General features: G+C 57.6%; 1 protein-coding gene across 1 annotated transcript in view; it reads right to left on the bottom strand.

The window, feature by feature from the left end:
- Positions 1-3,771: 3,771 nt before the first annotated feature.
- GCN1 (GCN1 activator of EIF2AK4) overlaps positions 3,772-11,472 on the bottom strand; it is a 51,892-nt gene continuing 44,191 nt past the window's right edge. The window contains exons 51-57 of the mRNA XM_030887427.2: positions 9,488-9,681; positions 9,253-9,367; positions 7,494-7,590; positions 6,976-7,124; positions 6,463-6,570; positions 5,119-5,337; positions 3,772-4,463 (exon numbers count right to left, since the gene is read on the bottom strand). Coding sequence (XP_030743287.1) covers positions 4,338-4,463; positions 5,119-5,337; positions 6,463-6,570; positions 6,976-7,124; positions 7,494-7,590; positions 9,253-9,367; positions 9,488-9,681 — 1,008 coding nt within the window. The 3' untranslated portion in view covers positions 3,772-4,337. The remainder of the gene's footprint in view (positions 4,464-5,118; positions 5,338-6,462; positions 6,571-6,975; positions 7,125-7,493; positions 7,591-9,252; positions 9,368-9,487; positions 9,682-11,472) is intronic.

Raw genomic sequence — 11,472 nt, forward strand, 5'->3', positions numbered from 1 at the left:
TACCGCTTCTCCCCTGCAAACAATTTACAGATGGGCTTTTGCTGCACCACCTGTTTGCACATTCGCTTCATACATGGAGTGGGGCGGGGTGGGGGGGGGATTGGAAGTTGTGGACCCAGGGGAAACATTGAAATGCTTTCATAGGAAGCAGCAACAAAGCTTTGAGGCCACAGCAGGTAGTGGGGCAAGATGCCAAAGGCAGCATGTGAACACTAGCAGCCAGACCGAGAGTGTGCCTGTTGAAAGATGGCAAACAGGATTCGTTCAGTGTGAGTGTGGCCTGTGCCGTGTTGTGGAACAGGCACTGTGCTGGGCACGGGACAGGCACAGAACAGAGCCCTCATCCTTAAGGAGTTGTGAGAGACTGCTGCACCCCAGCCTTGCTTGTGTGCAACTCAATCGTAAGTAGCACCTAATGTAGCCTGTGTCCCTGCTGTCTGGATGGTCACACACACCCCCACAGGCTCTGCGGCCAGTCTGCCATCTCACCGGAGTAACGCGAACACTGCGGAGGGAATGACCCGTGTGCTCCATTCTGGCACACTCGGGAAACTGTCTCACCCAGAAATCCCGAGACTGTAGTTAATCCTTGGACCAGCTTTTCCAGTTCCATAAGCTGTGACGTCAGCACCTACCCAATTTGGACCATTCTACTAGAGCAGCAACGGCTGAGGGGCAACTCTGAACCACTGGGAAAAGGTCTGCCTCCACCTCTTCTGAAAAGTGAAACCCAGCCGAGAAGGACCAGTTTCTATTTTCCGCTATTGTTTTCATAGAATACCCTCTGGGGCTGGGTGACCAGACAGATCAAAGAAGGTGGGGCTGTACCAACTCTGGCTGCCTGGTTTCCAGTCCCATCAAAGGACGAGGCTCTCCGGCCCTCCATCACTCCACCTGTCCACCTCTCATCGGTCTGTTAGCTGCCCAAGCACAGCCAGCATGATTCTCTACAAACCTTCCTCTGAATGTGTTTTTTAGGCAATGAAAAGCATGGTGTTTTTGACTAGCTCCCTGGTCGCAGAGTGGTTATGCCTCGAGGCTGCTAACTGCAAGGTCAGCAGTTCGAAACTATTGGCAGCTACATGGGAAAAGGATTTGGCTTTCTAACTCCCCTGAAGAGTTAGTGGAGGAAACCTGAGGGGGTATTCTAATCTGCTGTGAGTGTGAATTGACTAGGTAACAATGAGTTTGAGTGTTTTCATTTTGTTTTGAAGCTTTCCACACTAAGGGCTGGGGGTGGGGTGCAGTGTTAAATTCTAGGTCCAGCAATGAACTCTAGAAGCAGCACTTCACTTGACCCCTCTTATGCAATAAGAGGTGCCCATTGTTCAGCTTCTTCATGGACTTCCCTCACTGGCTCCCCTTTCCAGGTCCTTAGGGCCTCCTGGGTACCTGGCCCCGTGGAACCCACTGCCTCATTCAGTCCAGGCACCCACCCTGTGCACTGTACATGGGTGAGGACACAGGGGCTCAAGAGGCTAGGGACCATGCTCTGTCACAAAACTACTGAGCAGGGCTGGTTCAAGTCTGCCTTCCCAGTTCATGTGGCCCCAGGATTCCATGAAGATACTTTAGGACCCATACTTTTGGTTCCCTGTCGCTTAACTTTGATTTCCAAATCTTGAAACAATGTAAAACATCCACGCTGAGCCAGACTTCACGGGAAAACTCTATAAACTGCCCATCTTGTTTCAGCATCAACACGCCCCCCCACCCCCCACCTTGCTCCTCTGGCTTCCGGACAGGGGAATGAGCAGTTTCTAGGGGAGGTGGCCCCACCCCACCTTTTGAAAATCACCTTGCTCCCAGAGGCCCCCATGCTCTCTTGAAGGGCTATTCTTGGCACCAGCTAAGAGGCCACACTTTGTCAACGACTTTCAGACACTTCAGAGAAAGCCGAGACCATTCCCTCTCGGCAGGACGGAAAGTTTTGGAGGATAATTTTTAGTGGCTTTTCTATAGAAAGGGGTAGGGGTGGGCTTTTGAGCAGCCGGCACCGTGGAGGTCAGAGTGGCAAAAAGGGTGGGCTCTGGGGACAGGCTGCCACTCATCTCTATGTGGCTCGGTGACCCCTGTAAAATGGCAGTAATGAGAGAAGGCTTCTTGGAGTGGAGACACCCAGGAAACCATGCCTGGCACACAATACATCGTCAGTGGAATCGTCACCATTTACTCCAAAGGAGGACTTTAAAGGTAGGTTCCATTCCAAAACGCCCCAATTTTCAGATGGGAAAATGATACTGGCCCAGAGAGGTGAAGTGACTTGGCCAGGCCACACAGCTCGCCCACCCACCAGGGCCGTTTCCCCTTCGCATCTCTGCCGCCAGCCTCGCCTCCTCCCTCCCGGGTGTCTGGTCCGGGCTGCTGCTCCCTAGATTGCCATCCCCTTTCTCAGCTCACTTCCTGGGCGCTGGCACCCTCCTCCTGGGCGCAGAGACTGCAGCTCCACATGCTGGGGAGCCTTTGAGTCATCTCCGTCTGTGAATCAACCTCATCCTTCTATTCTGAACAGAGAGAACTCGCCCTCCTCCACTTTCTGGAACTGGAACCGAGTTTTTCCCTGGGATTGTGCTTGACAAGCAGCCCCCTCCCAGTCTCAGACTGGGGTGACTGCACACCGCAGCGGTGGACACAGGTGTCTGAAGACCCTGAAGGTAGAAGCCCAGGGGGGCCGACCCAGGCTTGCATGCACAGGTGCGCACACGTGTGGGCAAGCAGCATGTTGGACATACGCCCCCGGGCAGCTGCGAGGAGGCTGATGACCATCTGAATCCCAGACAGGGCAGTTACTATGGCTACCAGAAGCTGCAGCCATGGGCTGCTGTGGCTATGGGGAGCCACTCGGCTGACTTCCCTGGTGATCCTACAGTTCCGTGAGCCAGCTGAGCCTGTCCCTGTCTGGGGCGAGGCACTAGCAATCCTGCGACACAGGCAGCTGCGGGAGAGAAGCCGGCATATCACCAGTGCCTGAGAGGGCACCTTGTCTCAGGCATCCTACGTGGTGAGTCACAAGCTGCCCTCCTACCTCTGCGGCAGCTACGAAGCAGCACAGCCTGGCTTTTGCTAGCATCCAGGATCTTGTACCTTTGGCACAGCAAGCACGGGCTGCTGCCGCTTTTGGGTCCCCTTCCTTTTGCAGCTCCGGCCAGTCACTTGGGGAGAGGCTTGTCCCACATTGTGGCCACAGAAACAGCCCAGGAAATCCTGCACCACTGAGCCCGGCAGGGGCATGCTCCCCCAGCCGGGACACGTGCATCACGGGCCTTCTAAGAATCTGGAGGAAGGAAGTTGTTCACGAAGGAAGCAGAACAGCAATCCTGGCTTCCTCTTGTGAGTTCTCATCAAACCTGACTCCTCGCAGCTGCCCGCATCAAGCAGCGCAGGGCAGGCCCGGGGCCCACCTCCCAGGACCCGAGTGCAGATACATGGGTCAGTGGTCCCTGCGAGACACCACGGAACAGGCAGAGGACGCCTTCTGGCTCCCAGCGGCCATGCAGCACAGACAGGAACTAGCACTCCATGGCTGGCGTCTTTATGGAAGCAGGCGGCCTCATCTTTCCTCTGTGGAAGGGCTGGTGTGTTAGAACTGCCAACATTTTGGGTAGCAACTGAGTACTTTAACCACCATGCCACCTGGCTCACAAGAAATCCTGCCTGTGTTCTGATAACACTTAGAGAAATAGCAGCACACCTGCCCTATTCCTTGATGCATGCAGCTTCAGATCTAACAGGCACTTGGGAATTTGGGGGAAAACAGTCTTTCTATCCAGATTCAATCAAAGCCTTTATTAAACTCTGCTCCCTCCAGCAGCCCGTATCCACACCTGTGCCCTCCCCAGCAGTGGGGACGGCCAGGGCTGCCGTGGGCTTTGCTCTCATCTGACGAGCTGATCCTATCAGGCTGCACACTCGGGAAAAGCCAAGCTGAGACCACCCTGCGGGACGGCCTACGGTGGTTCTGGGCTTGCTCAGGACCTGGGCAAAAGGTCACACACAGGAGCTGAGGAACCAGAGGTCTGGCCCTCCTCGCTCAGGGCTGGCCACGCGAAGCGGGGTGCCCAGGCCACGGCTGCACGGTGGTGGGCATCCCTGTGTGCTTTTTCTTCCCTCCGCCACAGAAAGGGTGCAGGGCGGAGGTGGCGACCTGCGGTTGTGTCGGGGTTGGGTTTAAGGCTTTGGCTGTGGTCTGCTGATACAGTAAAACGCGTTCTGTGAACGCCGCCTCCTAAGCTCCCCATCAGAACAAACGCATTTTCAAAAATGAAAACATCGAGCGGAGATGTGGAGCCGATGCTGGCGTGGAGCTCAGTGGGTGGGTGGGCAGGCGGGGCTGGCCATCAGGTCAGGATGGTGTCGTCCACCTGCTCGGTGGAGTCAGCCTGGCTGGCCAGCTTCCTCAGGGACCTGCGGTGGCACTCACTAAGCACCTCCAAACTGGCCACGTCCAGGATCTTGGAGAGAGACTATGGGCAGAGAGGGACAGGGAGAGAAAGAGATCACGTAGTTAGGACTCAGAGCAGTGGTTCTCAGCCTTCCTCATGCCGCCACCCTTTCACATAGCTCCTCATGTTGTGGGGACCCCCAACCATAAAATTATTTTCGTTGCTACTTCATCACTGTCATTCTGCAACTGTTATGAATCGGGTGACCCCTGTGAAAGGGTTGTTCGACCCCCAAAGGGGTCACAACCCACAGGTTGAGAACCGCTGACCTAGAGCTTCAGACTTTGCCTGGAATCAAAGGACGGTAAAAATGGAGGGTTGAATGAAGGAGGAATCTGGCAAAATGAGGAAATGAGACGGGCCCAGGGCAGCTGAGGAAACATGGCTGGGCGTGATGCATTTCAGGCGGTGAGCAGTTACGACCCTGGGGCGGGTAGCAGATGGAGGGGAGGGTTTCTGGGCTTCCGTGGGGCAGTGCTCCTCCATCTGTTTGGTAGCTCTGGCTGGAGCCGAGGGGGATTCCATTGGCAGAAAGCTCTGCCAGCCAAAGGCACTTAGGAGCCACCAGAGTAGAGGGGGTGAGGGTGGTAGGCACCACGGCAGACATGCGAGTCACAACCTGCTGCTCAGAGCTGGCACCTCCGCAGTGCAGCGCAGCAGGGGACCAGGCGCTCACCTGGAACACCTCCTCGCCCTGCCTCATCTTGAGGAGGTTGACAATCGCCTGGTCGCTGTAGGCTCTGACGCTGGTGTTTTTGTCCTTGGTGTTGTCCAGGAGCGCCTTCAGAATGGGCTTGATGGCCTGGGGCTCCAGGGGGGGCAGCGGGTCCTTATTTGCCCACCAGATCATCTTCTCCGCCACCAGCCTGATGTCACTGGACGGGTTCTGCAGACACTGTGGGAAGGAGCAGCGCAGCTTCCGGTCAGGCTCGGCCAGCCTGTCCCCTGAACACGGAAGCCCCCGTTCATCTCTGACAAAGAGCCGCTCCCTCCAGTGCCACCACGGCCTCCTCCGTCAGAGAGGGGTGCTGCACACCAGTAGCTGCCTGGGCCCCACACACTCCTCTGCACCCACCCGGGGCTCTCACTTCCTCAAACGTGCCCGCACTTTCCTGCCGCCTCAGCCCGCTGCCCCCACTGCCTGATGTGCTCATCCCGGCTCTTCGCCTAGCTGGTTCTCTCTCATTCCTTAGGTCTCAGCTTCAAAGTCATATCTGCAGGCCCTTCCCAGACAGCCCTGTCCAGACTGGGGTCCTCTGAGTATGGTGTCATGAGTGCCCTTGACCCCAGGGGTCCTGCTCATCTCTATCTGCAGGGTCTGGCCCTGCTGAGCACACAGTGGGTACTCAAGAGACTATGCAGCATAAACCAGTGCCAGCTGATGCTCACATGGGGGCCAGACGTAATACGTATGTCCACAGTGAGCTCTGGAAGCTAGCTGGAAAAGCAGAGGCCAGGCTCATACTACCTGACTAAAACAGTCTCATTCTCTGTGTGCAGACCCGCTGGGTTACAGCTGGAGGGAGCCCCACCATCCCCAGTCCACAGTTTGCCTAGGGAGGACCTTGTGACTCAACAAGGTCAGTAGTTCAAACCCACCAGTCGCTTCAAAGAAGAACATTCAGTTGAAGATTTAGCGCCAGAAACCTGACGCAGGGCCATCTGAGTTGGAATGGACTCAGGCCAGGGGTTCGGGTTTTATGGGTTTACCCTACAAGCCCCACATGAAGGGGGCCGTGCCAGCTAAAGATGGGAGGCAGGGAGAAGAGTTGCACCATCTGGTCCCTCATGCTATAATGGCAGGGTGACCAGAGCTCCTAGGAAAGATGCTGCAAACAGCCGTTCTCCGCTTGGTTTGACCCGAGAGCTCTGGGAATCTGAGCTAGCCACTCCGCAGGCGAGGGTGCATGGGGACAGCGCTGGCTCCAAGTCTGAGCATTGAGCTTCCGGTGTTCCGAGGCCCCACATCCTGCTCACAGCCCAGGTGTAGAGGTTCAAGCCTGGTCCCTGCCCCACTCACCTTAATGAGCAGAGTGGAGAGTTTAGCTGGCAGCTGGCCCCCTCCAGTCTCGATGTGATATCTCATCAGAAAACCCATGCCCCGGACCCCGCTGACCGCAATGGGGATCTGTGGAAGGGGACGGGGAGACCGTGGAAGAGGCTCGACGGGAAGACAGCTTCCAGCTCCGTCCTCAGAGCAGCAGGGCCAAGCTGAAACCCCTTCCCAGGAGGCCTCGGTGCTGGCTGCCCACCACCCGTCTCCCTCCGGATTCCTTTACAACGAAGACCCTGCAATAGCTCCCCTCCCAAAGCTGCCCTGGTAACAGGCAGGGCAGATGAATTCTGAGCAGCTGTAAATTTAGAAGAGGCCACCTCTCACCCGAACCCATCTTTTGGGAGATCGAGTACTTATCTAAGGTTGCCGCAATGGATAACAAAGAGTCGGCCGGTCTGGGGTTCCCTCCCTCTCTGCTGTGGCAGCCAAGACTTGGGGTGGGAGGAGATGATGAGGTCTGACCGCCCCAAGCCTTACCCTGTCGGCCACGGCACTGCTGAGGATCATATCCTGGACATCGCTGCCGTACTTGCCGGCACAAAGCCTGCCGGGAGCCACACGCACTGCCACGGAGAGCGCTAGGCTCCGCCCGTGCCGGACCATCCAGTCGATGCCAGACACGTCCGCTGGGGGAGGATGCAAGCTGGAGTCAACTAACTGCCCGTGACACCTCGGGCCAGGCCCTAGTGTGCCGCCCTGTCCCCAGACCCCCTCTCATCTGGCAGACAGCCTCAGCGTGGAGCTGTGCATGGAACAGAGGCCCTCGAGCTTGGCCGGCCCCAGTGAAAGCCCTGTGGGTTCTGCTCCCGGCTTGACAACTCCCATATCAAATCCCGTGGCAGTGAGCACATCTTCCAGATTATCCCAACCCCTCCATTTTGTTGTGAGCACTTGGCTCACAGACTTCGAGGGTTAAGGGGGGGGACACGTGGTCTTCCCCCGGGCCAAGGGGCCCACAATCCACCCCAAGGACAACTCCCAGGGGAGAGACCTACCGAGCAGGTACTGCTGGAGAACACTGCTAAGCTCCTCCTCCGTCAGAAAGGCACACAGCTCCCCGAGGCATCCGGCCGAGGATATCCGAGTGTTGTCCTGCGGGAGCCGGGCAGGCATGAAAAGGTGTGTGGACTAGCCCTCGGTGCAAACACCCGGGCAGGGCAACTCTGGAGCCCAGCATGGAGGAGCAGGAAGAAAGCGCTACCCCAGTCCTTACTCCAGCGCCTCGTGCCAGGCAGGGACTGCCATTCACTTAGACCGCCACATGGAGTGGCGTGGAGAATTACACACCCAGCACTTAATTATAGCAAACGCCTGTGTGTGTGCATATGGTAATCAGCTGCAGCCTCGTAATGACTGTCTTTACATAGCACCTTTCTCTGGAGGAAGTCTGAAGGCTTCACCTTTATTAGCTCAGTTACCATCAGAGGTGTACCCGGTCAAGCCGGTTGGTATCCCCTGATGTCAGACGGCTCCCATATGTATCTCCTTACTGGGCAGTGGTGTCATACTGCCACCTCAGTTATTCTGTTTGTCCAAGGAGGTCAAACGGAAGCCCACCCCCCATCGCCCTAAGGACGAGTCAAGGCCAAGCCTTCTCTCTGAGAAGCACCGTCATGCACACAGCTGCCCCGTGCTGCACTGCCCCACACAGTACCCTGCAGGTGGGGAGTCGGCTTTATTCTGTGTGCTAGAGTTACAGCTGTCCGTTTGACATGCCACTCCCCACACCCCTCTGCAATCACACAAAACAAAACACGAACAACAACAACGGGGTCCTGTGGAGAAGCTGGTGCCAGGCCCACAGCCTGGACTGCCATTTCCAAGCCCTGTAAGTTCTGAGGGGGAGGAGGGTGTGGCTTGCCAGCCGCTCTGGCCTCTCGGCAGAACCCCAAGTGCCAAAGAAGGCTAAGGCGGGCTCCCTGACGCCCACTCTCTCCAACCGGATCTATTTTAGGCTCCAGTGTGGTGAGATGACAATTTGTTTAGGACTAGCTAGTGCTTGAGCTGGGCGCTGCCCTGAACAGCCCTGCCAGCCTGTGGCTGAGAGAGGCGAGAGAGTCAGGGCTGCCCGCAGAGGAGGCCGGAGGCCATCATTAGGGAGCAGGGGCAGGGATTAGAAGCTGGCTCACAGACCCGGATCCGCCAGCAGCATCACGGGGGCCTGTGTGAGCCAGGACTACCCACCCCTCCACCATGCAAACCACAATGGGCCCCACAGCACTCTGTCCAGAGGCTAGCCCCACATCTGTCAATCAGGCCACCACACAAAGGGCTGTCTGGGAGGGCCCACAGCCTCAAACCCTGCCTGGGCCAGCCACGGCTCGTCAGTGTTTCCCCACTGGGTGTGGAAGGGGCACCTGTGAGGGCAGGTAGGCAGACATCCAGGGGCCACAGGGCCCAGCTTCTGTCTCTTACTAGACTACTCACTAGAGTGTGGCCCCAGACAGGTCCTGCCCCCAACCTAAGACGTCCCACCCTCAGCACTAGAGATCACTGACCTGAGCTGATGGCCATACCTGACTCACCCACCAGGAGGGCCAATGTTTCCTGAACAAGCAAGTGAGCAAAGGGGGAAAACCAAGGGCAGTGAGGGCACATGGTTTATTTGGGACCAGAGGACACACGATGATAGAGCTGGGACCCTCCACAGCCCCTGGTCCTCATTGGCAAAGCAGACTAGCCAACACCCGAGACTGAGGGCGTCACTGTGAAGTCACCTGCATGTCCCATCAAGAGCCCACGGCCAGGGCTTACCTCATCGTGTCCCAGCATGCTCAGCAGGAGAGAGACGACGTTCTTCCGGATGGCCGCGTCCACTTTGGAGCCAGCTCCCTGAATCACAAACCGCAGGGCCTGCAGCATGGTGTCCCTGCAGAGGCAGTGCAGCACCCGCCCCCCTCCTTAGACCTGGCGCTCCCCTCACACGGTGCCCTCCACCCAAGCCCCCCAGACGGATACGGCCTGGATCCCTGCGGCCCCCGGCAGGCACCTGATGCCTGAATCCTCCGCGACTCGGATCCCACCGAGCAGCTCGGAGAAGAGCGGGTCCACCTTGACGTGGATGGAGATGAGCTTCCCCAGGGCCTCGGCGGCCTTCAGGCGCACACCCCGATTGGTGTCCTGCAGGGCCTTGGTGAACGTGGTCTGCAGCTGGGGCAGGAAGGGCTTCAGGGCCATCCCCACCTACAGGAGACCCACAGCCAAGACACAGCTGCCGTGAGGCCCAAGGCCATGACCAAGCCTCGTGGTGTAGCGACCTCGCAGGTAGAGGGTAGGCATGGCCATCCCACGTGAGAGGAGCCAGATGAGACGGTGGGCCACCTGGTCGGCCTCCTCACATGCATCTGCACGCAGCTATCCTCCCGGCCCCTGCAGACAGACCTGTCTGTACAGACAAGTGACTGAGCACCTCCTGCTCCAGATGCGTTACAGGGCGGGGGAGGCAGGCAACGGGCCAGGATACAGCTGGGGCACCAAGACAGAGCAAGGACCACGGGAGTAACAACTGCCCGCTGAGCCCTGCAGAGCAGTGAGTGACAACGGGTCACCCCAGGGCTGCTGACCGGTTGGACTGTGGCGAGGGACGCACCGTCACAGGGGCCTGGTTGGACGCAGGGCAGCGCGGCCTGTTTCCTACTTGGGTCAAGATCTGGTTGCTCTGCTCCATGCTCGATGCTCTGGATGCCCCAGGCAGCATGCACCCCACCCCCCACCCCCCCACCAATCAAACACACAGCTCGGGGAACAAGAGCCTCACTCGGGATGAGACGAAGTTGGGCTAACGAGGAAGGTACTGACTGTCAGGGGGGCAAAGCCAAGTAGTTGCATGGAGAGACTAAGCCACCTACATTTAGAAGGGCTGGAATTGGGGAGGGGGGGTGTCCCCGGCTGTTGGAGCCACACCCCGGGTCAAGGATGGTAACCTGGGGTGGGGGGTTAGAGCTGAGAGGGGGGAAGGCAAATGCCCCGAGGCAACTTCCCTTGTGTCCAGAGACCCCGGGAGAGAGCAGCAGGGCTGGCAGGCTCCTACGCAGCTCTCCTGGTGCGTGCGTGCAGCTCTGAAGTAGCACTGGAAATTTCCCGAGGGTATTATTCAGACAGCGGTGATTCCCTCTGTTTATAAAAACATACTTGTGGCTCCTGAACACTTTTTAAATCGTGTGAGGGAGAGGATCGGCTCTTCCATCTCGAGAGCTGGCCGACCCCTGGCAGAGACACTTGACTTACAAAATGGAGAAAAAGACCGGCCTTCAAGGACAAAGCTACAGGGTTTCAGGAGGCTTTTGCTTCCAAACTGTATGTTGTGTTTCAGTTCTTTCCCCTCAACTGCCAAGTTCGGTGTTGCTGGATGTGCTTCAATCCTGAAGGGTTTCCCGAGACCTCACGGACCGCCAGGCATGCCTCCGGTGCGGGGTCTTTGTCTCCAGCACTTGAGCAACAACCAAAGCCAGCTTGGTCCTGCAGGGCCTCCCTTCGTTCTCCAGGCCGGCACCGCTTCCTGGCTCTTACTGGCTGTGAGGGAAGCTGAAGCATTCTTGAGCCGTTTTCCCTGGACTTTAGTCGCTCCATTTTTTCCCCTTTGGAACCAGTAGTCCTTCAATGAAAGCCATTCTCCTGTGCCGAGTGTTGAAATCCCGCGTCGGGCACTGACCTCCCTCTCAGTCGGCAGAGGAGCTAACGGGTTCGGGCATTCTATGGCTTTCTAAGGTGACTACGGTCGTGCCACTGGAAGAGCCCTTGTGCTGCAGCAGGCCAAGCACTGGTGCACAAACCACAAGGCTGGTGGTTCTAACCCACCAGCTGTTCCTCAGGAGAAAGACGAGGCTGGTACTCCCGTAAAAGCTTACAGCCTCAAACACAAAGGCCTAGGGAGCACGCCTACCCAGTCCCGCAGGGTCGCCAGGTCGGAACTGGCCGGGCAGCACTGGGCTGAGCGAGCAGTGAGTCCAGAGTCCGCACCACACCATTTCCCAC

The sequence above is a fragment of the Echinops telfairi genome, unplaced genomic scaffold, assembly GCF_000313985.2.
Source record: "Echinops telfairi isolate 266 unplaced genomic scaffold, ASM31398v2 ScPeMD7_7412;HRSCAF=8450, whole genome shotgun sequence".
Lineage (NCBI taxonomy): Eukaryota > Metazoa > Chordata > Mammalia > Afrosoricida > Tenrecidae > Echinops > Echinops telfairi.